This window comes from Etheostoma spectabile, chromosome 3 (genome assembly GCF_008692095.1).
Source record: "Etheostoma spectabile isolate EspeVRDwgs_2016 chromosome 3, UIUC_Espe_1.0, whole genome shotgun sequence".
NCBI classification, from domain to species: domain Eukaryota; kingdom Metazoa; phylum Chordata; class Actinopteri; order Perciformes; family Percidae; genus Etheostoma; species Etheostoma spectabile.
In genome coordinates this window covers 18,974,912-19,002,100 of record NC_045735.1, presented here as the reverse complement: position 1 = coordinate 19,002,100, position 27,189 = coordinate 18,974,912, and the positions used below count along the sequence as shown (strand labels likewise).

The window sequence follows — 27,189 nt, the reverse complement described above, 5'->3', positions numbered from 1 at the left end:
GTTTAATTTCCAAAAAACACCATATTTTGTTGTACTGCACATTACTGCCCATCCTGTTTCCACCCTGTGTGTTCAGATCTCTGTTTTTAGCTACAGAGTGAGGCATCTTACTTCTGTACTATCTTTGTTGGGCGTCACACATGCGCAATAGCGCGGTAAGATCTCATCAGCTAGATAACTCTTTCTCCAGCTTTGGTCAGTCCAAGGAAGGATTAGCTGGGAGACTTCTTCTAGACGAGGGTCACTTGTGGAATATCTGCAGAACAGGGACAGGAAGTAGTTCTTTTGGAGATTATGGTGAACCAGTGTGTGTTGTAGAAGTTTTTTGCCATTGAGAACGAGCTAGCATGCTATGGTTAGCCACCTGGTCTCGGTTAGTGACGTAGAAAGCCGTGCAGATGTTGAACAGCTCACCCAGAGACTGAAGACAGAGGACATTCAGAAACCGGATCTCACTCTAAACACCATGGATAGTTCTTATAGACGTTTTTATGCATGTGGAAGCACCAGAGACACAAAATAACACCCTAAATCCAAGAAAATGTTTTTGTGGAGACAGAAGTGTCTTTAGTTTCGGAGGAGGAGGGATGAGCGGAACAAGCCTGCTGCTACGTCCATGTAGACTGAACTTATGCATCCTGTTTTAGTGTGAAAACACGTTGTAAGCAACCATGGGAACTTCCAATAGAGCTGCAGAGCATTAGAGGCACGTTTAAAGCCAACACGAAGCAGAGAAATGCTCCATGTTGTGTGTGTATATCCTTTCATTCATTATCTTCTGAGCAGTCTATACATAGTATAAAGGGGTTTCCTGGTTGTTGATTTCTTTGATTTATTTTTCATTTTTCTTTGCATTTCTTTCAATAAATAAGTTAATTTTGTCACCAATACATAGGTTAATTTTTATAACCAATTCAGTTTGTCTGTTGTGTCATCTCTTAATGCAATTCAACAATGAACAGGCCATACAGGTCACCATCTTAAAATGAGACGGTAGGGTTTGTAAAGTTTGCAGATTTAGCATTTCTGAAGTTGGCAGATGGTTAAAATAGGCTATATTTTCAAATTTGTTAGAAGATCTCCTGACTGTCTATAGAAACGGTTGACCCGACATTATCCCTTGTGTTGTCCTCGGGTCAAATTTGACCCCTTTAAAAAATGTCTATATCTGAATTATGGGTTTCTTTTTATCCAAATTACCACAAAAAATGGATTGGATTCCTTACAACGCTCTTTGCAAACACAACTGATCACTTTCATTCCTGACCAAACTCATCTCTACGTGTTTCTAATTCACAATTTCTGCTTTTGTAACTCAAATATTAGGTATAATTCTATATAAATTAGGGTTATTGACCATAAATTCCAAAAAGTAGTGTAAAACTAGTGGTAGTAAGGTGGTGGTAGTGAAAACTAAAAAAAAGTCTGAAAAAGGGACAAAAATATCAATTTCTGTCCCTTTTTGACCTGGGAGGACAGAAGGTCTGCAGGATGTCTAATGACATGGTTGGCCCAACATTGTCCCAATGACGTTTTATTGGTTTTTAAGTTGGCAGAAGGTTGGGAAGGTATTATTTGGGGGTTGGTACAAGGTCTGCTGGCCATCCAATGACATTATTGGCCCAACGCTGGCCCAACGTCAGCACCCAACGTTGGCCCAACCCAACAGCAGACGTTGGGCCAATGTCTTTTTGCTACCTGGGTAGGCTCAGGTGTGCACAGCTGTATTCACAATCTGTATGCAAAGAACACACAACTGAAAAAATTCTGAATTGATGGCAATTAGAGATGAACAATCAATCAAAATTTTAGCACACTCAAAATATCGCAATACGTATCAAAATAGACTTTGAAATTAAATGTTGCCATGCTGCAGACATAGGAAAACTAATATGTTGTGTACAGATCCTCTGAAAATTGCAATATCAGTTAAAATAACTGCAATTAGATATTGCTTTCAAAACTGTTCAGCCCTAATGGCAAATACCTAATCAGCTCTAAAACCTGGCAACAACACTCCAGGCCAGGTGTCAGCGTGAGTGTACACACACTTGTGATCTACTCATTCACAATAGTGCTTGTTTGATGGGGTACATTCAGTCAGCTGCCGCATTTTGGAGCAAAAACAGCTGTTGAGAGCAGTTTAATGGAGGTGAAAAGCACAAACCTCGGCCGGAGTTGTGAATTAAGCTCTTTTTCTGAGTTCATTTCCCTGGTTTGGTCGTGGCAGGAATATTCCTCCAAATGCGTTTCGAACGGCAGGCCAGATCCTACACAATCTGGACTGTGGTCATTACATCTACATTGTACATCTTATAACTTATTCCCAGTTATATATTGTTTTGTGATTCGTATTCAATCATTCAGTGTATAGGTTATTATGTTAATATTTAATAGTCATAGCTAATATTTAATTATGAGCTTTTGCACTATTCAATCCCTGCACTTTTCACTTTTGCACTATCACCACTGCACACAGACTACCATAGTATCTTACCTTATCATGGTCATTGCATTTCTGTGAGTTTTTTTATTTTTATTGTATGTATGTGTCATATATGTGTGTATATGAGTGTGTTGTGTTATAGTCTTGCTACTGGATGCCTAAAATCTCCTTCAGGATGAATGAAGTATCTATCTATCCATCTATCTTTGTAACTTTAGTCAAGCTAATAATTTGCCTGAGAGACAAAATTTGAGAAGACATGAATAAAAAACAGTCAAAATGCAGAAAATGGAGTTCCAGGATATCTTTGACCATACGACCAATGAAAATACCACAAGTGCGAGGGGGAATTATCTGAATCTGAAGTAAGCAGCCTTTTTCCTGATCATTATCATGGAGCCACAGTTTGAGTTGGAGTAATATCAAGACTCCCGACAAAATAGCAGTACCGAATGGCTCACGTTATATTTTCTAAGTCAAAGGTGATAACGTTTTTGCATAACCAATTACAGGGCGAAACGCTGCATGTTTCAGACTCACAGTTGCACTCTCTTGTGAAATGAAGTGTCATGTCGTCACCGTAGAGACAGGCAGGCCACAATCACACAATGGTGTTCAAGCAGTGGCTGAAAACCTGACAATAAAGCTATATTTAAAAGTTATGTCTCTGTGCCTGAGACTCATGGGGGCCTGGGTTGCTCACCTGGTAGAGCCCATACACAGAGGTGGACTCCTTGACACAGTGGCCGCTGGTTCGACTCCAACCTAGGACCCTTTGCTGCATGCCATTCCTCATCTCTCTCTTCCATTTCATGTCTTCAGCTGTCATACAAATAAATGCCCAAAGAATTGTCCATAAAAAAAAGTCTAGTATGTAATAGATTTGTTTTCAATCTAGCAAAACTACCAAAAATGAACTCACATTTAAAAGAAAGTTTATGTACATACAGTTGTGCTTCCATAAACCATTACAGAGCTGCTACTTTAATCTTGTTGTATAACAAGACACTTTGGGGCACATTATTTTTTACATTATCCCTATAAAAAAACACATTTTATCTTTTAACATATCTACACTGCATTAACTTTTGAGACCACTTGTAACAAATGTAATTAGAAACCATTTTCCTGATGGGGTAGTTGATTATCCTGAGCTGATGAAATAAATCCTTTCTGACTTTGCAGGGCTGAAAGCTGTGGGAGTGACTGTATTACTTTATTCTACCACTTAAATCTCACCCAGAAGTACAAATCTATTGTGCAAGCAGCTCAACACGACTCATATTTATGTTTGTCTGTGAGGCGTTGAACACTTGCGGCCAAATCGCGAGAGGAAGTAAGGTGACAAAGTGTAACAATACCAAATTCTGCGTAAAAAGAGGGTCGGCGTGGTGCATGGACCGGGGGTTCATCTCCCATGTAAAACCAAAAAGTCACTTTTTCTAATGAAACAAGATTTTAGCTTGACGTAACATTACACCACATTATGTCACTCCTCATTTTAGTAGTTGTAGTAAGTGAGTCACTTAAAACTACTATCCGAGTATTTAAAGTGCCTAAAATTAACCAGTTCCGTTTCACAGTGTTAACTACGTGTTTAAAAGTACAACCGTTATTTGTCTTGTGATGAAAAAACCCGTTCAGGTGTTAAGGTCACAAGCTCAAAATGGCCACTGTAGTACGCTAATTCAGTCATTAAAGTATGAGGAGACTGCCCTCCCCCCAAAAAATACACACACGGGTCGTTTGTTCAAGCAGCAATAGCGTATAGTTATGCCGTCAAGAAGTAAATCAAGAAGTAATGTGACAAAGTATAAACGCGCCAAATTCCCCCTTAAGGCCGGTTGGGCTGGTGGAAGGGTAAAAAAAAAACACAGGAACTTCACCCAGGAGACCGGCGTTTCTGTCCACCTTAAAAAATAAAAGTCAACAGCAAGTTCTTTTATTAACTTACGGAAAACAAGGAGCTACAAAATGTTCTGAAATATGATTGTAACCCAAAACCACAATCGTTTTCTAAACTTAACTAAGTTGTTTTTTGTGCCTAAACCTAACCAAACTGCTACCGTTTAACAACGGTAATAACGCGTTGAAAACCGTGACCATTACCTTTTCTGGTTCAGATATGAGGACACAGAACGCTCATGTGGGTCAGATTAGAGGGTAGAAATAATGAATCAACAGTATATCGTTTTGAAGTAATTGTTGGGTAGAGGGGTGTTGCTTAACCCTTGCCATTAAACCTTTGAGGATTTTTAACACAAGAGTAGGAGCGTCATTTACAGTAACACATGTTTTTTTTATTATGGACAACCTCATGTGACCTCAAACTGTACACATTGAAAACAGAAAACAAATGCAAAAAAAAACATATTTAAGAAGCCATGAAACAATCTGTTTATCGAAAAAAAAAAAAAAGAAAAGAATTAGGCTAGATTAGAAAGAACTGCGTAAACATACATTACCATGGTGACAAAAAAGCACTTGCAGGCTGTGGCACAGGTTAGGTCGCTGGGTATATACAATATACAATACTTAAGGAAAAAACAAGTCATGATGAAACTCACACAGGAGAGTCCATTGAATATAGATCGTAATTTGGAACACCAGTCATTTGAGGGAAACAAATGTTTTGAAGTAATGCAGCTGAAAGCCACCTCACGGGTCCCCCCCTCCTCCTGTATCCAGCCCAATCAATAGTTTATGCATATAAAGCAGGAGTCAGCAACCTCAGGCACGCGTGCCACCATTATCTCCCGGTAGCTCAACCAATGGCACACTACCAGTAAGTGTGAAAGAGAGTTTTTCTGAAATGTGACTCCGCATGCCAAATGCAAATGGCCTCTTTTTTACAGCCATTGGCAGGAGAACAGCCTGTTATTTATGGTAGTTTGATCGACTTCTTCCCCAGTCGCATTCCGCGAAGAACCGCCCTACTCTGTCTCTGATTGGCTAGTACTTGTTGCTTTCTTAACCCTTGTGTTGTCCTTGGGTCAAATTGACCCATTTCAAAGTGTTTTATATCCGGAATATGGGCTTCTTTCAACCAAATTGCCCCAAAATAACATGGATAATTCCATACAACATTTGTCAGGAAAATAGCATTTGAATTCTTTTTTTTTTTTAATGGTTTCAAAAAAGTTTCCGGACTAAACTTTGACATATACCGATCTGTGATCCACTCAACATCCTCTGATCTTAACTATTATGCAAAATAATTCATAATTTCTGCCTTTTTATCTAAAAACTCATGTATAATTTGACATAAATGAGGTTTGTTGACCATGAATTCCAAGAATAAGTGTAAAACCTATGATTGAACCAGCTCAGGTTTTTTTTTTTAAAAGCGCCCGAAGCATGGAAAAAGTGACATATAAATCAGAAAAAGCGACAAAAAAATCGGAAAAACACAAAATATTCACCATTTTCACCTGGAAGGACGAGTTTATGGTTAACGGGAAGACAACACAAGGGTTAACAGAATGCGATGGAGAAAAAAAAATAACACTGCCTGATGACGGCAGGCTTTATGCTGATATGGCACACAGATTAACGGGAACATTTAGAAATGGCACTTTGTATTAAAAACGTTGCCGTCCCCTGCTATACAGTATGCCCATTAACCATTTAATCCCGGTAGTCCAGTGACTATGGTACAGGCTGTCTGTGTGCTTTCCTGAAGCCATTTGGATTGGGATATTTTTCCAACTCATGGCGTATCGACAGCTCAACAATTCACAGTTTAACACACAAAGTGTTAAGAACTCCATTAACTCATGGGCCTGCACTGTGATTATTTGAGACTTGTTCAACTTCAGATACAATGCAAATTTCACTTTGAAAAATCATGGCAGGCACAGTCAGATCATTTTTCATTTCTCTCCACAGCGATTATGGTCTTTAATACCGCGTAGCTGTAATTTGTATTCTCTGATTTTACGCTGTGTTGAATGACAAGGCATCACATACGGGGTGCTTTAGCAAACTCGTTCTTTAATTTACGGCCCATGAGGAACATATTATAAAACAAAAATCCAGCCATATTTCATTCTAAGAGTACTTTGATAGAAGAAATGTTGTAGAATTCCACTCGCGGCTCTGTTAGGAGAGGAAAAAAAATCGGATGGCCATGCATGTTAAAAGCCTATGTGCCATCAAAGGCCCTTGGGCTACAAAGGGCTCTTTTAGCAAATGGATGGCAACAGCTGCAAACTCTGGGCTGTTCTTAATGTGCACGGTGCAGATGTCTACACTTGAGTCCCACAGTCTGAGACAGATCTGTCTGGCTCTGCACTGGGCCTGTCTCATCATATCACTGGAGCTTCATTAAGCACTGAACCCAAAACCAACATCTGCCTGACAGTTTTGCTCTCCAAATTAAGGAGTAAAAAACACTTACATGTACAGTAATAGCTTTTTTAAACCCTGGTTGTATACTGTATGCTTCCCTTTACATATCTCGTGTGAGCCTCACATAAGATGGTTATCAGTGTAAAGCTCAAGACACAGCTCGGACACTTTGTGAACGACTCTGGTTCCAGAAGGGATTTTTCCCCATTCGTTTTCTTCATTGAAGTTTCAAAAAATGCTTAAATGAAGAGGTCTTAGGCCAAGCAGCTACGAGATCGACACAGACCATAAAACATTTTATTCTGTGCAACAAAACATGTAGAAGATTGCAAAAAGCTAAAGGTACAAGACTGCTCATAGAAACAATCATAGACTTACAACCCAGTCTCACGGCAGTTTGAGAAATTATTATGTCATTTAATCCTTTGATTCGGGTACACAGACACGTTCATGTTGTTGTTTTTTCGTGGTGATGAGCACAATTTTAATTTAATGCAGTTTAATGGGAAACATTTTTGGGATCACAGCACGACTACGGTGGCGAGTAGCATGAAAAGCTAAAAATCCACGCAGGTTGGTCGGGGTGGTGGACGGGTCAAACAACACAGGACAGCCACCCCGGAGACCGGGGATCGTCTCCCGTGGGTGGCGTTTCAATTCCCCGTTGTTCTTTTCCTAAACACAACCGTCCATTTGTTGTTGCGTCCCGTTGTTGCCAGAGACCGCGGATTGTGTCCTTTACCCGTTCTTCTTTTCCTAAACCCATCCTCCGTATAGATGCTTCCCATTACGTAGAGAGTACCACGAAAAAAAATGAGAATTTGAAATACCTTAGATTAAATCTTGTGCTCAACAACCACGAAAAAAACAAATAGATGTGTCCATGTACACAAATCAATGGATAAAAAATAACGTGGCCATTTTACGAACTACTGTGAGGCCGTGTTGAGACTTCAGTGGTAGCAGCTTGCTAGCCGTTCATAAGCGCAGTGAACATTTCCATGGTAACAGCGAGTTCCACCAATTGGAGACGTCACTGCTTAGGAGTTTGGGTTGTGTAGTACTTCTCCATGACATTGTAAATAAAACATGGTTTTCTTAAAACCAGGTTGATGGTATACGGACAAGTTGCTTCAACAGGAGCAAAAACTCGTAGCTCGTGGTCGGTCTAGACATTATGGCTAATATTATATCCTCATGGAGAAAATGAATTGGACTTTCACTTCCGGAACTACACTCTTGAGCTCTAGACTACACTATGACCCTTTCTGCTTCTTTAAAAGACTTTTTTTCTCAGTGATGGAGGTTGTTTTGGCAACACAGCATGTTATAAATGTGTTAAAATACCTTCCACACCTGGAAGATATGCTGTGTGGGAATTATTGGATCTCTCCTAACCATGCGTGACTGCATTGCCTTCCTTTCTATCATTCGATTCATCTCAAGATCGGAGCGAAAAATGGAGAGAAGCGTGATTGCATCTTAAAAAAAATTCATCCTGCATTAGCACTGCAGCTATGTACAGTACACTTTTAGTTTTAGATCTAAAAAAACGCAATGAAGAGCTGAATACTAAACCATGGCTCTGGCTAATGGCTGGTAGCAGAGCAACACCTTTATATGACACCTTGGTTTAATGAATGTCTTAACAAGCTCTATAAGTATTAAACTAGAAGGACAGTTTATTCGTAATACAAACCTTTTATCTCTTCCACTTAAGACTTACAAGAAGTGATGAAGCTTCAAAATAAATCCAAATAAGCGCCTGAAATGAGGCGACAGGGATACATTACCAATCAAAGCTATTGGGAAACAGCAATTAGCAAAAAAAATCAATACACAGCGATATAATATAATGTGTTGCAGACGTGAACCACATTCAATCAGATAACTATCCAATCAGTGAACTGGGACAGAGCATGGTTGACTATTGAACTCATTTAATGCGTAAAACAAATACAAGTTACTTCACTGGGTCATCACAATTGAACAAGAGATTTTTTTTTTTTTCATATTTGTAACACCCTCAGAAATATACATTCACATGGCTGCATACAGACAGCTTCTCTCTTTTAGATTTTCTTTCAATAACATTAAATTTGACAAACTGTGCGCGTCACCCCTTTTGTATGACAGCGACGCCTCTAGTGGCATATCAAAAAACGTACTGGAGGAGCATTTTCTAGGTGGGACTTTGGAAATAAGCTATGCATCGACTTCAACTAGCCATCATCCAGCCTGTATGCTTGCAGTCAAAATCGGTATATTTTACATGAACAGGGTCCCTACGCAGTTCCCTAAAGAAATCCCAACTATAATCTCAACCGTATGTACAGTATTTACAGTGGAATGTTGAAACACACTGAATACAAAAAAGTAGATTAGGATGGAATGAAGTTACAATCAGTATTACAAAAATAGGAACTCATAACATCCGACAACATGAAGACAATGTTCACATCTACCAGTATACAGAATGCCGACTCCAATCCGAAAGGTTTCCCTCTCTTTCTCCAACACGTCTCAGAGAAGCACGTGTGGCAGTGGTTTCACGACGGATGCAGACCAAAAAGGTGATATGGAAACCTTTAAACTTGTGCTTTCAAAAAGGGGGTAGAGTCGATCTTCGCTTTGGGCCAAAGTTGCATTTTTTAAAAATAGAACTTGAAATCGCTTGTCACTAGATTAGGGTTTCAATTGTTGTGCTTAGAAAAGTCAGCCATGTGTGACTATAGTTAGTTGCAAAAGTGTTAAGTGTGATGGGGGCGGGGCGGGGGGGGGGGGTGCTGTGTCAGCAGTAAACTTTAAAATGGTAATGAATGCAGCTTTTAGAAGACCAATTGATTTAAATGTCAAATACAGACACATTGTTAGTATTTAGCCGGGGCTGGGATAGTGTGGAATAACACACCCACTATATTAACTACAATACACTGCAAGGGAAGAACCAACACTTGTCTGACTCAAAGGGGTTTGCAGTCCATGCCATATTTCAATATTACTCATTATGTTATATCCCGAGGCATGAATAACTCAAATGGAGCAGCAACTGTTCCGACTACCTCCCGCCTCCTGACTTTGATAGGCACTGAATGCAAGAAGAAAAATAAAAAACAATATTTGTGTCTTTTATGCTGTGACACGCAAACTGTGTGGATTTATGAAGTCATAGCCAAGCAGCTCACCTGCAGGCGAAACCATAAAAGTAAAAGGCATTTAAATTGTGATTTTTGCTTTTGAACTTTGAAAAAAGTAGCAACCCGGCAACTGGCACTATAGGTTTTCCCATTCTGAAACTTTCTGTTGTAAATCCTCGCGTTTGTTGTCGAACTGAAGTGGATACACCGAACAACAGAAACAAGGCCGTAGAGAATAAAAGCAAAGTCAACTTAAAACGGACAGAAAATCTCACCCAACGGAAATCCACATACTTTTAATCAGAACATGATATTTCGCACTTTGTAATTTTAAATTGTGTTGAAAATACATAATAGAAATTGAGGCTCATGATTAACATGCTCATCTAAAAACATACAGTAGACAAGCATGGGCTGTAAAACATTCACATCTCCAGCCGTTCGAGAAGGCCGCTCTCTGAGAGATGTTGGGTTTTTTTCATCTGTATTTATATATATATATATATATATATTTATATACTTTTTTGTGTGTTAACTGCAATATTGTTCCTGGGTGCTGTGTGCCCATGAACTCTTTACCTCCGTCGATACTGACAAAACTGACAAACTGTCGCCTTTTCAGCTGCAAATGATGACAAACGCACTGCAAATTGATACAGATAAAAAAAAATAGCAAAACACACACATCCACTCCAACACAAAACATGCATAAAATAAGGCTGAATATAGTATTTATATTGTTCAGAGTCAGCCAGGTGTGTCGTTTGTATCCACGGATTTACACCTTTGTTTCTGTTGTATCTGATAATTCCCATTGAAGTTTTATTCATGGACTTCAATGTGGAGAAACAAGTAATTTGTCAATGCTAGCATCCACTGGCACTCATTAACAGTGATAGAAAAAGCAATATTATATCTATATATCTATATATACATATAGATATATGTAATGCCTTCTGACAGCCCTATTGGCAAATTCAGATTAAGATAAGGACAGCCATTCATTCCTTTCATCTGCAAACACCTACTGAAATTCACTTCAGAAAAAAAAAAAAAGGAAAATAAAAACCCATCATGAAAGCAGCAGGTGACTTATTATACTCCAGCATGGCCACCATCATATTTTCAATTCCCTTTACATGTTCAAATGTTCCCTGTTGTTGTTGACATTTTCCCCCCATCCGTGTCCTTTGTGTCCATGGACGACGACTCTTTATAGAAAAAAATGCTGTTGGTGTAAGCGCGGGGAGGGGGGGGGGGGGCTTAAGCCAATTCTTCAGCACACAGTGACATAATTATAAGAAGAGACAGAGTCATTGTTGGGAAACTTCCCGCACACCTTTCTCACACATCCATTTGATAAAAGAAGGGTTAGAGCAAATCCTAGTTATGAGAAGTCATTTCATACGTTTCATTATAGTGGTAGGATCAAGAGCTTGCGTACACAGGTCAAACTTGTTTAAGTTGAGTGACAATCGTGACATTTCAGAGCATTGTTGAAGGTTTCTGTGGAGGCCGAGACACATCAAACCTCTTGTGGACGTGATTGGGATGCACCACTGAAAAAGCAGAAAGTGTTGCAGCCCTCCTCTTCCCCTGTTATTCCGACTCACTGATGTGGAAAATCAATTTAACGTGATTGAAATTTCGGGAAAGAATTGGGAAAAAAACAAAACACTCAATATTCATCTGCCACATGGCTCAGTAGACTGACTCCCTCTCAGTGAAGAAACAACCCAGGCCTGTTAACACGGGGTGGGGGGGGGGGGTCAATTCATTCTTAGCATGTCTTTGGAACACAGCAATAACACATCTGCTTTTAATGCTGCAGATATACAAAAATGAGTCATTTCATGGACGCTAGCCCCAGTGAGAAACAGGAGAAATCATACAGGTGCTGTTTAGTGGCAGCTGCTTTTTTTTTTTCCTTTCTTTTTTTTTTCCTCTGAAACATTTGACCACAACATTACAAACACGTAGGACTCCACCTGTAATTATGTCAAACAGTTAACTCTCTGGTCACTTTAAAAAAAATCATACAAAAAGACATTATAAAAAAAAAAAAATAACAATAAAAAAAGGCAATGGTTATAAAACAAAACCCCCCAAAAAAAACATTCGCACATCCAGTGTAAGACTTTCACAAATGTGCTCAGCAAAAATTAAAATAAAAACCTCAACCTGCAGTCTCTTTTTATACATTTAATACATTTAGAACATGGAAAAAGAGAAAAAAAAAATACACAAAATTACACCTTTATGAAGTAACCAATCACCTCCCTGGACAACGAGTCCATTTACATACCTTAGTTTGTATTCTTTGCCCATTCACCTGATGGAACTGATAGCAATGCTGAGAAGTTGATGTCGCTAGCACGTTAAATAGACGCTTGCTCTTCTAATTGAGATTAGTTGGATGGGGTTTGATGGGGAGGGTCGGGAGGGGGTGTAAGGGAGTGGGACTGTGAAAGGGTTGCAGTGTGACGAATGGGAGGTCGGGGTCGTGATGGAGGTGAAGGGTGCAGTGGAATGCAGGTTGGTGGGGACAAAGGGTTTTGGCTTGGCGGTTGCATGCCACTACACATACCACTCTTTCTTAGAAATGACAGAGCCATCGGTTTGAGAGATCATGTCGTCGGCTATCTCAGGTTCTGGGTCATACTGGAAGGCCAGAGTCCGCTCGTCATAATCTCGGCTCTCCCCTTCGTCCACGGTGAAATAGGGCCTCTTCAGGTCCTCCTGCTCGCCGTCAAAATCACGCTCGCTCGCCTCGAACCCCCCGGGCCCGCCGATCTGGGCGGGTTTCTTCTCGTCGTCCGAGTCGTCCGGGTACTGGAGGTTCTTGGGGATGGGGGGGTGGGCGGGCAGGCCGCCGGCCTTGCTGTACCCGTTACCGAACACGTGTTTCTTGGTGCTGTAGTCTCCTTTGAAGGTGCGCTGGCGGCGGCGCAGGAATACGAAGAGCAGTATGGCCGCCACGGCCAACAGGGCCACTCCCCCCACGGCGCCCCCGATGGCGGCGCCTGCATTGTGCGCCTCCTGCGTGATCTCGCCCCCGCGTGGCATGTTGTTGTTAGGGAATTCTGGGTAGGAAAAGACAGATGGAAGGGAGTGTGTCAGTGCTCTGGTGGGAGGAGGTGCATTTGTGCAGGTGTTTTTTTTTTCAGGAAAGATGAAGTAAGGGAAAGAAGGACGGAAAAGCAAAGGGAAAAGGAAGGACCCCCCCCTCCCCCGAACCCCTGAGGAGCCCTTACCGAGTGTGGCAAGGCCCCCGTCATTAACAGTCACATGCAGTTTCAGACATGGAGACAAATAAACAGCCAGTCCAGCACACACCATCAAAGCGTAAAAGGATTGAAGAGATTAAAGTGAGTGAAGTTTGTCAGCATGCATTAACCATCCTATTTCTTCTCTGTTTGGAAGGCGGAAGAAAATGAAACAATTTCCCAAACAAAACTGTAGAGGAATTAATTAGTGTGGCCTGTCAGTTAATACATTCAACTCTGCAGGTTTCACACAAGTCAAAGTAGGCATATCACATGTAACACTGTAGCACAGTCCAGCATAAAACAGTCAAACATGACATACAACCACCTTCATTGTCAGTGGAGCGGTAATGAAATGAAAGAGCCCTGCCAGAGATGATTATCAGCAGCCAAGCAACAGCCACGATGCATCCAGAGAGCCGAGAAACATGGAAGCTCTTTCTATTCAGGCAGCACAGCAGATAGCACGGCAATGCTTTCGGGAAAAAAATAGATGTTCAGTCAGGAGAAAAGTATCAAATGAGTCAAAGATGTGCACTAGTAAAGTGACAATGACTAATGGTCTGCTAGAGACAAACAATCATTTAGATGCCAGAGTCTGAAGGCCTTGCAAAGAGAAGTTATTTTAAATATAAAACCGCCATGATAAGACACCATATCTGGAGCTAAGCTGAAACATCACTTTCAATCCAGCATTTCAGAAAGCAGTAACCCAGGAAGGGGGGGACAAGCTCACAACAAGCACAGTTGTGTATAAAGCTTTGTCCCTTACAAACACACCTTCACTTGAAACCAAAGAAATTGTGCAAAGAGACAGAGGAGCTGTCTATATGAAACATGATCAAAGCCCCGAGGCGCACAGGTAGTGCTTGTCTAAACCTGCAAAGCAGAGGTACTTTTAGCTTCAATGGCAATTTCAGAGTCCTCAGCAGAGCGTTAAAGGGGGGAGGGGGGGGGACAACAAAGAGATAAGCCATCCACTAAACAAATGGAGTGGGAGAGGTCTGACAAAAAGGAGACTGAAACAATGAGGAAGAAAAGAGGGAGCTTCCTGTTCACGCGGGGCAAGCCACAGGTGACGGTATGCAACAAGGCTTGACAAGTCAGACGAGATGCACACAAGATCTACTGCTTTTTAAAAGTTCTGCCTACCGTTGTACTGATTTACAGCCGCCCTGTTATGACACAAGTCAATAGTCTGGTAAGCATAGATCTTACCACTGTTCATCAGCTGTCTTCTCAGAGATAATATCTGGATCTGATAACCATAAACACTCAGGCAGCAGATGCAGTTAGATTTATTTAACCCGAAACGCACACAATGTGCTTCTTTCACATACAGCACATTTCCATCAGCAAACACGCCACAGCGTAAATGTAACGCAGTTGATATAAGCACAAAGTACGGTATGTATGGAGCAGGGGCGGAGCCAGGGTGTAGAGGGGGTGGGGGCGCCGGGGTCGGGGGGTTGTAGGCTTCTGGGGCTCCAGCCTTGAATGTTTTCTCAAAAGCCCAGAATCTTTTAGGTTCCAAATTCCTATATTTTATTCCAAATTTATATAATTCCAATTTATATATATATATATATATATATATATATACACAAGGCAACAAAATGCAGTTTGGGTCTAACCAGAAGTGCAATAGCAGTAAGTGCATAAGTGAATAAATATGGAAATGAATAATAATATAAACAGAATTTTACAGATTAGTTTGTCCTATGAATATAAAATATAGATAACAAGTATTGTGAGCAAGATTTACAGCTGGATATGTACTGATTATAATATACAGGTGGATATTACTATAAATAGAATTTTTTCAGATGTGTACAATGAATATATATATATATAGCATTTTGGTTTCAGAATGATGAAGACAGTTGGAGAACAGTTAGATACTAAATCTACAGGATGATTTTCTTTCCCTTGGCAACTATCATGTTTTCCCAAATAACGTAGATTTTTAGGCATTCTATTATTAAATGACATGAATAAAATTGCATATAGCTGCTGTATATGAAGCATGCCCCCAAACTCATCCCCCATCCCAGGTTTGGGCTAAACCCCGAAGGTTAACATAGTCTGGCTCCGCCCCTGGTATGAAGATGTGTCAGCTGTTCTAATCCAACGGCAACAACGTGCCGATAACATAGTGGTGTCATAATAAGAACCTATTATATGAAATTATGGTTAATCTTGATGGGGAAATGCTAGCTCTGAACTTGGAAAGCAATCCTAATTGAGCCAAAATGAAGGTTTATGTTAAGCAATCCTAAAAGTTCCTTAGAGATATTAAAATCTTTGTGCTGCCTCGCAGGAAGTCAAATGGAGTCAAATCCGAAACGTTACTGCAACAACCAGCCAATCTCACAACCTCTGCCATCCTCATCATGCAAAACTAAAAAGACGAATTTCCCACATAAGCAGAAAATGATTTTTAAATTATTGCCCTGAACTGTTGAATCAAAACTATTACACTCGATTAGAACTGCCTGTTAATGGGAAAGATAAATCTCTGCAGAACTCTGGTAGAAGGAGGGGATGCTATTGGGCCAAGTAAAGACCAAATGCTCAATCCTTCCTCCCCCCCCTCCTTTAATTACAATGGCACTCTATCAGTCCAAAGAGGCGACCTCCCAAACACAGTCACTGTCCTCCACTGGGCTTCCTCGGCGCCCTCTCTCCCAGCAGCGACAGCAAAGCTCTCCAATTTCTAAAGCGGTGCCGGGCACAGTCTCAAATATCAGCTCAGGTTTTAATCTGAGCACCTAATGGGATTATTCAGACACAGGCCTTCATTACACACATGAATGAGAGAGCGGCGCCAGGTCACCCCTGCTCGAGAACACACCCTCCTACCGAGTCCAGAAATCCACAGGATTGAAGGAGTGGAGAGAAAAAGGGAAAACGTTCTGTTGTAATCCTCTCCTCGACCGTTTACTGCCTTCCTCAGCTAGGATACGTCATCCCTCTGACCAGCCCCATTAATCAGGCTTGATTGGGGAGCCCTGTGCCTTGCATTTCTAAGGTTGCCTAGACTCGATATGTACCACTAAGAGAGGTGAGAAACACAAGGCGATGCCGTTGAACCAACAGAATAGTGGCAGTAAAAAAAGAAGATGCAGCGAGCCTTCAAAGACACCTCTCATTTTCTATAAAGGATCAAGTGACACCACCTCTGACACCTGAAGAGTGTGACTGCCAACGCTAATGATTGAAGAAGGTGTTATAGCTTACAAACTAAAGACATGAAACAGTTGTAAATATTTAGGTATTTTTGGGGTCTCTTTTGCCTTTTACCTCCGAGGAAACCATATGGAGAAGAGGAACTGGAGTATCTAACAGTGTTATAAAGATGTTATACTCCAGGAATTGGAAGGGAAGAGCAGTTTCTCTCTCCCCTTACATGTCTTCAGCTGTCCTATATAATAAAGGCCTAAAATGCCCAAAAGGTTAGAAGAAGAAGAGAAAAGAAGAAGAAAACAGGCAGTTGTGGTCTTTGCCAGTCTTGACGTAAAATCATGAGACCGAGACGAGAATGCGGTCGATTCCAATACGAGACGGAGATCGATCTTAAGTACTACAACACCGGTGAGGAATATTGGAAGTATTCAGGTAGCTCTTCCTCTGTAACAGGTGGACTTTAAAAGCAGAGAAAGAAGCTCCGAAGCACCAGGAGGACGCATTGCTTTTATTTTTGCAGCTCCAAGCTGAGCGCCTGTTCCCACAGCGTTATCGTTTCGGCACTGTAGTACGCAAGGTCACACCCTAACACCAACTCCCATCACCCCACTGGCCTCATGCATGCATGCAGATAACAAAACGGCAGAAAAATCCTCCAACACGGCGGCTTTGCCGTTTAACTAATCACATTACAGAAAGACTAATAATAACACACGTTTGAAATGGTCGGGGTACGCAGGGGTGTTTGACAGCACGGAGGAGGCAGAAAGTGTTCCACCAGCACGCCGTCGCTACCGGCAACACCTGCCAACAGATAGATAAAAAAAAAAAAAAAAAAAAGAGCTCAAAGCAGCACCACAGCCCTGACACTGTTCCAGGCAACAAAAGGCTGTGTCTATTAACACCATGCTGGAAATATGCAGATAGCGGCCTAACCTTGACTTGCACCCACTATAATGTACTATTGAGATTAATAGGTGCCATGATGTGCCACGGAAGGCTGTAATTCAATCCAAAGGCACGATGGATTTATAGAAGGTAACGAATGACATGAAATGGAGCAACTACGGTGCAACTATTGCTGTTGCTACCGCATTAATCAATTCTATTTTGGATTCTCGCATCGGACATGATGGAGCGGATGATTTATTACCTCCAAATATTTTACAGACAAACTCCGCTTCCCTCATAACCCTCTGAGTTATTTGTTTAAAACACAAATTAATCTTTAAGAGATACAAAGGGTAAACAAAAAAAAAAAGCCTGACATCTTGTTGGGAGAATGACATATCAGGCCGGTGCCAGATTTACGTCTTCAGAGACTTGGAGTAGGGTTTTGTATTTCGGTGGATGCTACAGTAGAAAACAAGCAGCAGTGGCATTTGTTCAAAGATATGGCGAGGAGAGGGATTTCTGAAGAAGGGAAGTGGTGTGTGTGTGTGTGTGTGTGGGGGGGGGGGGGGGCTTTCAAAAGGAATGGAAAGTGTATCGCCACTGTGTCCTGCAGGTACAGTTTCTGGGTGTGCTCCAGTCATGTCTGCACATGAAGAAAGGAGGAGAGAGACAGGTACAAACATTCCCGAGTCTTAGCGCAATCACTTGGACAAGTTGTTATGACAGAGGCTGAGAAAATGAGAGGAGGATTTTCAAAGAGCGCTGCAGGGAGTGGCGTTTTTTTAATACGACTAAATGAGGAACAAGCCGCAGACAACAGGAGATGAAAAGAAAATAGAAGGCGACTCAGAGTTTGAGGAGTGGCAACAAGGAGGGAGAGATAAAAAGAAGACGGAGTGAGTGGCTTTGAAAGGCCGGGGAGTGACAATGGCAAATAAAGAATGGCGTAATGAGTGAGTGAGTGAGTGAGGACGGGGGATGATCGGGGGGGAGACGCATTAACTCAGCGATTCCGACGATCCTCATTACTCCCCTGTCTGAATTTGCCAATGGTCGTGAAGTCACGGAAATGTAATGCTGCCACAAAGAATAAAAGCTCACCACTGACAGGAATTTACCACGCTGCACGGGGGAGCCATTGCTGAGGAAAAAGCTCCTTTTCAAGATTCTAGATTTTAATTTGCCATTTGTGCATACACCAAACAGTCCATGCACATAGGAAATATTATGCAGGCTCTTTGATTCAAGTAAAACTAATCAAGGGCAAAGAAAAGGAAAAATGGAAGATTCCTCAAGGTAAATTAATTATATCAAATAAGTTTAAAAAAAACTAGATACTATATGAATACTGGAATTGGAGGATACAACTATGGGAGATTTGTGACGTGCATGGATATTGCGAATACTGCACAGTGGTATTTTTTACCCTATCTGGCGCTCGCCCCCCATTTCTTGCCATTTCTTTCCGTTTGTCGACACGTTTTCTTTCCTCTATCGCTGATTTTGTAGACGCTCGCCTCATATGTAGGTAAATGCCACACGCGGCATTAAATACTTCAGACAAGTGATTCAAAATCATTTCCCTGGCAAAAGAGGACGGATAAGAGGCCCGGGATGTGCCGGAGGAGATAACGCGCTGGTGACATCATCTGTGGCGCGTCGTGGACATGCATCGACTCGCGGGACGGCCCTGTCAGAGAAACCGAGCGCTTGTCATGTTTTCATCTCTCTAGAGCACCTGCAGCACGTAATCCCCCTTTTTTTTTGGCCTCTACCAACCGAGGACTCCCACACTTTACAGTTTTATTATAAAGAATTAGGTTTTGCGGTGGTTTAGAGTTTGAATTAAACAATAAAGCCATATCAAAAAGAACATGACTGTTCTTGTAATTTATGTGGTCTAGTGTGGTCTAGACCTCCTCTATCTGTAAAGTATCTCAAGATAACTCTTGTTAAGAATTGATACTATAAAAATAATTAAATTGAATTGTGGAAAATGTTCCCATACGATTTCAGAGAGTGTGTTTTATTGCCCTGCCCTTGTTGATACAACATGGTCATTTTCCGTGCTACAGGGGTTGTAACAATCATTTTAAATACGCCTTTAATGAGCAATGAAGATTTACACCGGCATCTAAACACCAATGCTCTTTTCAAAAATCATGTTCGCTCATAGGATAGCATAATTGATGCATCTCTACCTGTCCCTGCTAGCCTGTGTGTGTCTGCAGTGCTAAGGACTGGTTATTGTGTCAGACAACAAATCCGCATGTTCGATGGCGTTAGACCTGAGGACGTCTGGGACAATTTTTGTCCCACGCTAACTCAACGTTATTTCCATTGTCGTTTCATCTGTGGATTATTTTCTTGGTTAATTGAGAAATTGTTGGTCTACAAAACGTCAGGAAATTTGGACCGGTGTTACCCAAAGCCCAGAATGACATCCTGGTCCACAACTCAAAGGTATATTTAGTTTACTGTCACAGAAGAGGGATGAAAATAAAAGATATCCACATTTAACAAGCTGGAATCAGAGATTTTAAACTTATCTTTTCATAAAAAAATGACTCAAATTGATTCAGTTGCCAAGACAGTTGCCAATTAATCTATTAGATGACAACTTATGGATTCATCCCCAGATCTATTCACCGCACCATCCTACCATCAGCTCCCCCCCCCCGTGTTGTTGTTTTCCTGTCTCCCCCTGTTGTTATTTTGGTGCTGTGTGTAGCGAGTGAATCACCACGCAGCAGCTCTGGAGCCAGCGGTCAGACCCTGGGACAGCGTCTGACCTACTTCATCAGGCTCTCAGGGAGGCGTGACACATCGGACACCACACGGCCGGACAGCCAATCCCACGGCTCCGTCTGCCCGCCACATCCCTCTCCTCTGCATATCCTCGGGAGAGCAGAAAGAGCAAGCCATGCAGAAACAAATGTTGAGATAAATCACTACGATCTCAGCTGCTCTGCTCTCACATGCTCTCCCCTGGTGACATTTCCATTTCACTCGCATAGCCTGGCTAACTCTTCTCCTCCAAATAAATGTGTGTGCTTTTTTTTTTTTTTTTTTAAAAGACCTCTTTGCACAGTGAGCATCCCCCTCCTCCATTTTACGCAAAATGAGCTGCAGCCATTATGTCTCCCCCCCCCCCCATCAGTGCCCTCCCTGGCACAGCACAACACAGCCAGGGCTTTATGGGGCGGCCTATGGTGTGCAAGCAAAGGGAGGCGCTCATGCTAATGTCTCATTTGGATAATGAGGTGTATTCTGGGCCGGATCTGAGCAGCCTCTCCTGTAGTGAGGACGTGGGGGCTAAATAGTCACAGTCACAGCCTGCAACTCCCAAACCCTTCCACATTTAGGTTTGTAGACGCTGGATCAGAAAGTTTAAGGGTGATGAAGAAGCTAGCAGAGTGCACAGGGTAATGAAATGCTCCTCAACCTGCCTGAAAGCATGTGTCTGCTTGAAGTGAGGGTGCAATGATATACAAGGTATACGTAGACGCGTGTGGTCTTTGAATGTATGAATAATGCAGGTAGCGGCGTAAGAAGGCAACACTGCGATGTGCTTTAGGGCACAGATTGAGACAGACGCCACCATGACGGGCGAAGACAAACAAATCCCACATTGCCAAGGGAGCCTGTGCAATGCTGGCATCATAATGTCTCTTGTCTCTGTCAGAGGAAAAGAAAAGAGACAAATGGGAGCGTGGAGCCGCTCTGCTGTTAGATGTCAGCGCTATACGGCACGATCCTTGTTTTTTATTCGATGATGTACTCGCCACGGTCTCGCAATCCCACTTTATCACAGGGAGCGATCACGTTGAGAAAACAGTGACGCGGAGAGCAACGTGTCTGTTTCTCAGCTGATAACAGAAAATGATTCAGGCCATTGACACCGACTGTTATTTACACTTCACTTAGTTTCTTTTTAAAGCCACTGCTGAGAGTTTTTGGATTGTTTAGGGGGTTGGTTGGCAGCCAGCCCCTTGTGGATGATAGTTGCCATGAGAAACCACCATGAAACGGTTATCGCCACGTCCTTCGTGCGATGCATTTCGCGTCGAAACAAGCCAGTGAGGAATCTTAAGCGTCAGTTACGGAACGAGAGGACCCTCTATGTCACAGCTGTTCATTCATGTGGACAATAGATGGAACCGGAGAGTGTGAAACGTACACTAACGAGGCCAATACCTTGTCTAATAAATGTCTAATTGTGGCTACAGGTGGTAACTATCATAGGAATCCAGTAAAATATGTGGAATGCATCCAGTTCAAGTTGCAACACGCTTCTTTCTAGACAATTCCAACATTTAATGGCATCTCGGAGTAACATCTCCTGCTCAGCCATTCAAATTTATGCTGAGAAAGCTCCTGTTGCCGCTGCCAACAACTCGCTACTGCTTTCCTGCCAACCCGGTGGCAAGCATTTGGAATCATTATATAGACATAGCTAATGTGTTTCTCGGCAATGGGCTTGGGTTGCTTGCATTGGTTATGTGGAGCCAAAGAACTGTAAAGGGAGATTGGTTATTTATTTTTTGTAGAACGGAAGCCCCGTACACTAGCACTGTGTCTCAGTGTCTTTTATCATCATCGTAATGTAGGACGTGGAGGATAGGGAAAGTGACAAGCTGTGAACACACACCGCCATGCAAACAGCATCCCGCCCTCTCTCCCACCTCTGCAACGCTCCTGGTTTCCGTTTTCCCGGGAGCCCGTTTCTGCAATCCACTTTACCTCTTTAGTAAAATTCCCAAATATCAAGACCCGCTGAAGCGTCGCCTTCAGTCACATGGACACCTCTTATTTATTTATATTTCCATTGGACTGCATATTTTATTCATCTCATTTTCACCATGTGGGTACAATATTCCCCCCCCCCCCCCCCCCAAACCTCTTCTCTCTTCATTTTCTCACACAGGGAGCCAACTATTGCTTGTCCAGGCGAGCGTGAACACATGTCGACGGCGGCTGGCCCGTGCTTACAGAAGGATCCATCCTCCCGCTTTCTTGCTAAATTGATGAGAATGCTCTCACTCCATCCAGTTTAACCCGAGTGGTAAAGCACTGTGGCAAAGCCGCCTGCACCTTGGCTCTGTTAAAGCAACTCGCTGCCACAGCTCCGACAAAAGACGGGATGAAAGGTGGCGCGGCTGGGCCGTGAGTAAAATAACCCAAAAGTTCACATACCGGCCCACCCCAGGCTGATCTGATATTATCCTCCACAGCTGATCCTGCTAATGTGGCGGGAATTATGCACTGTCTCTGATGCAGTCCGGCCCCCATCTCACAAAGTGCTGTTGTGCGGGTGAGTCAAGGTTAAAAAATATCTAATCAAGTTTAAAAGATTTCTCAAGAGAGAAAACAAATTCAATCTGTAGCGAACGTTCTGCTTCGCTGGGAGAAATGTTCCCACAAGTCACACACACACACACACACACGTCTCCCTTCTCAGGGGTGATAATGACATAATTGTAAGGTCCTGACAAAACGGCCATTCATCACATCTCCTTATGCGCTGGGAAGAAATTCAAGATGGCAGCGTCGATTTGTTTCGAGTGTGATGGTGGGAAAGCTGATTATCTTAATGAAAGACTGATTTAACTCTCTTAAGTTGGGGAGGATCTTTGAGGTTAAACCACATTATTCAGCCCCCTTTCCTGCGGCTTTCTCGGCCGCAACATTTCAGAGTCACTGTAAGGCTGCACAATAATCTTTCATCTAACCTTTTTTTAACACCATCGCGATATCAACTGGTGAAATAAACACAATGCGAAAGACACTCAGGGATTTTTTTGAAGGTCGACAGAGAATGTCAGTCATTCTTTTTTTAGTGCGGCCAATATTTATTTTACAACTGACTCTTATTATTAAGTGTTCAATAAAAGAATGGTCATTTGCTCTCCATTCAAAAGCAATGTGCCGTAATTTAGCAGAATACTAAAAAAGCAGAAATGCTGAAGGGAGTACACTTTAATATCTGCTTATTTATTGCAAGTACAACGTGTTCGCATATTTTCTTCATATCTTGCAGCCTTAGTTAAATGATGGAGAGAATGAATGGTCAACAATAACTTTCATTGTCTCTCTCTTTGAACGTGGCCTATAATGCCCGGTAGAGATTTCTGAATGAGAGATGTTTGCTAACAAGAAGTCCATTTCATGAAGCTCAACTCTTTCGCCATAGACTCCCCCCCCCCCTTCCCCCCTTCCCTGCCAACCTCTCTTCCCTTCCTTATTTTTCCCCCTCAGACTTCCTCTTTCACCTGTTTGTTTCTGCGAGCGAGGATTGATTAAAACAGGAGAGTGGTTCATTAGATTCTGACAAGCGACACCATATCTGCAGAACACGTGTCCTTGGAGAAAGCCGCCTTGGCCCACGTGACTTACCGTAGTCGATGCCATCTCCACAGCAAACGCCGTCCCCAAACTAATTGAAACAAGGTGCTCCGTAGCCGCGCTATCTGCCCAGCTGACAGTTATGCAGCTCCCACAAATCCGTCCACCGAAACGGAGGAGCTTGATTAAAACGCGCCTTCCCAAAGTGCTACAAACAAGTTGTCACGGATATTTTATCTTCCTGACACTAGGAGCAGGGTTGTGTCCCTGGCAGGTGTATATTGCTGTGTCAATCTAAAAATCAACTTCAAAATGAAAACCAAAAGCGCTACTGCCAAACCCATACATGATGCAACAAGTAGTAGAGCATCTAGATCCTGATAGTGACAGAACTATGGATGTGTACCAATCTGATACCACATTGTTTATTCACGAAAGAAAATCTACTTTAATTTATAAAGTAGTTAATTTATCTTCTTTATGTTCTTTTTCCATACTGTCAAACTAGATCATACAAGACAGTTTAACAATGATAGCAATAGTATGACATTCATGTAGGGTTAGTATTGTACAACTGTTAAAAAAAATAATTATGGCATAATGGGAGAAATGGTATTATGGTATCAAATTGGAGCAAAGGTATCAGATTGGTACTCGGTAACAGGCCAATTCTCAAGTTCAAGTATCATAATCATTATAGGGAAGCAAAAAATCTCTATGCACAATGGTGGTATGAAGTGCATAATATATGCTTGATACAGTTTAATTCAGGCAAAAAGGGCCAGAGTTATTATTGACTCTGGAAACACTGAACTCTTTAGAGTGGCTCTGAACGCCCAGAATATTAAAATGTGCCCTTTAACAAAGGAAAACAAATAATCATTTCATGTTCAGCCCATGTCAGCTCTGGTCTCCCAAATGCACTGTAGCTATGGGCTTGGTCGCCTTTTTTTTGTGTGCAGGGAACACTTAGCTGGCATTACTGAGGCCCAATGCTGCAGCCTTGAACAGCGGCCAGCAGTGGGCTCTCTCTCGCCTGCCATGGACTGTATCTGCCACCTCCGTCTGAGGCACAGAGATGCTCTCTGAAGTTAATGAAGCATCAGCATACTGCTTTACCTCCACCGCCGGGTCATTACACACGGCCAATGTCGAGGCTGCACAGCACACTTCAAAGAATTAGAAGGAAACGCCATGCCCACCCTCAAGTTCACCTCCAACAGACTTTGATTTAAATCTCCATAACTGAGACAAAGTCTACCCAAAACTTTTAGACATTTTAGGGCTGCAACTAACGGTAATTATCATTGTCGATTTAATCTGTTGGTTATTTTCTCGGTTAATGGATTAGTTGTTTGGTCTCTCAAATGCCAGAAAATGGTGGCAAAACGTTGATCAGTGTTTCCCAAAGCCCAGGATGACGTCCTCGAATGTCTTGATTCTCAAAGATATTCAGTTTACTGTCACAGAGGAGGGACAACACTTGAACATATTCACATTTAACAAGCTAGAATTACACTTTTTGTGTTAAAAAAAATGACTCAATGCAATTGATCATTATCAAAATAGCGACTGCCGATCTTTGCAGCTCGTCTACAATTTACAGAAATGTCTTCTGAACAGAGACATGTCTTCCACACACCTCCTCAAAGCTTAATGATGCTCCAGGGTAGTGCAGGAGATTATGCTGACACGCCTGCTTAAGACAGGAACAGGCTAGCATTTCACAGCATCAGCAAAGAGCACCGGCACTGTATGATGCCACGGTAACCTATCCATGTTGGACGCGCATGAGACACAAGGGCAGCTCACCTCTGTCCACACAGGCTGCTGCTACTGCTGCACTCCCGTATCCTGGAGCGCCAAACCACACAGTCAACTAAAGCTGTTTGGGACTGGGGCGCCATGTTGGAGCTGAGGCTCTGAACTGCGCTTTAGGAAGGGAACTTGTCACTGTTACTATGGGAACTGGCAACATGATTTTGATGCTCGTATGGGACCCTTTGGGAATGTATCCTCAACAGAAAATAGACCTCCAAGTGCCTTGTGACATGCATCATTCAGGATATGTGTCAGCATGATGACACACAGCTATAGGAAACGTGACGATCACGTTGTCAAAATGTGAATACTTTTTTTAAATGCCTAAGTCTAGGTCTCTGAATGACATGTAATAACTAAGTGTATTAATTACTGCAAACAAACAGAGGGATAGGAAGTAATGACTACCTTCTTCTGGGAGCCAGCTTAAAATGCAATCATTATATTATTTTTAACATGCTGCTAAACAACCTGCAAACATGTACAGGGATTTATATATATAATATATATATATATATATATATATATATATATATATATATATATACAAATGTAAACCAAATGCGCTTAAATTATGAATTGTTCACTCACTCCCTCACTCACTCCCTCACTCACTCAAATAGAATTATGCGAACAAATGATGAGAATAAACAGAAAGACTTGAGGGACAATAGCAATGGGGTTTGTTAATTTAAGCAATCAATGAAAAAGCAGAAATAGAAAATGACTTTGGTGCCTTTGTTTTTCCTTTCCAAGGGGATACAGTACTTTATGCAACAGTACAATCTCCTTGGAACACAATTACTCAACACAAGCTGGTGCTGGGTGATTTCCTGACAGTATTACTTCCTCACTTTCCTGCTTGATAAGTAAGGGCTGTTAAAGCCCCTCCGAGATTTCTATTAACACACTACTACACCAACCGCCTACTTTGGATTGCCAACTGCTCTCAATGCGGGCGATGACATCATATCCTACAAAGGTGCTTTGTCCTAGCCTTAGCCTTACCAGAGAGGAAACAGAAAAAGACGGTATGCAATGATACTGTAAGACACAGCTGTTCACTTCACACCAGGCACAGCGCTCCCAGAGACACAACATGAGTCAACATGCAAAGCAATGCAAGTTAGAACACCCCCGCTTCCCAGAAACCAAGCAGCACGAGGACAGGGGGAAAAAAAAAGTCTTTCCAGTCGGACCGGAGCAAAACTGTGACAGTCTTCCACTACCGCACACACAGCTGCTACCAATAGAAGAAGATTCCACAATTAATCCTATGTAGATATAGCAAAAGTCAGATCTGCTATATATATATATATATATATATATATATATATATATATATATATATATATATATATATATATATATATTGCAGCAAAGGCTTTGAGTGCAAAATATGGTCTCCTATGGATGAGAACCCAGAGGAACCACAGTGCGTGTGTGCCAACGATTATGTGGAAGGCAAGAGAACTGAATCAGTTTTGTTTTCCCCAGAAGATAGAAGGGATAGAAGAGCTTGACTACAAAGGAGGCACGGGCTTCTCGGAGAAATGTGAGCGTGATGCGAGCAAACTATGATCAATACAGTACCCTCACCTAAAAACCCTCATTCTCCTTGATGTTATTTTAGGCGGCGATAATAAGAACTGCTTTATATCACTCCCACACATGCGCCTGGGTGTGTAACAGGGCAGGAGGGGAAGTAAGGGGGCGGCTGTTGTGTTCTCACAGTGTTTGTGGA

The 27,189-nt window shown here is 42.0% G+C and overlaps 1 protein-coding gene and 2 long non-coding RNA genes across 5 annotated transcripts in view; 2 read left to right on the top strand and 1 right to left on the bottom strand.

Annotated features, from left to right (window-relative positions):
• Positions 1–27,189, bottom strand: part of nectin1b (nectin cell adhesion molecule 1b) — a 208,161-nt gene that overhangs the window by 101,924 nt on the left and 79,048 nt on the right. Inside the window, exon 6 of one of the 3 annotated variants that reach the window (XM_032505995.1) lies at positions 8,720–13,016. The exons of the other annotated variants lie outside the window; for them this stretch is intronic. Within the exon in view, the coding sequence (XP_032361886.1) occupies positions 12,511–13,016 (506 nt within the window). The 3' untranslated portion in view covers positions 8,720–12,510. Of the gene's footprint in view, positions 1–8,719; positions 13,017–27,189 lie in introns of those variants that run through there. 3 annotated transcript variants of the gene reach the window in all.
• The window catches only part of LOC116673846 (uncharacterized), a 352,638-nt gene that overhangs the window by 265,272 nt on the left and 60,177 nt on the right, over positions 1–27,189 (top strand). The window lies entirely within an intron of this gene.
• On the top strand, positions 14,676–26,177 carry LOC116673864 (uncharacterized). The gene is made up of 3 exons (XR_004327893.1): positions 14,676–14,726; positions 17,718–17,723; positions 26,166–26,177. It is a non-coding gene; the product is annotated as an uncharacterized LOC116673864 (long non-coding RNA).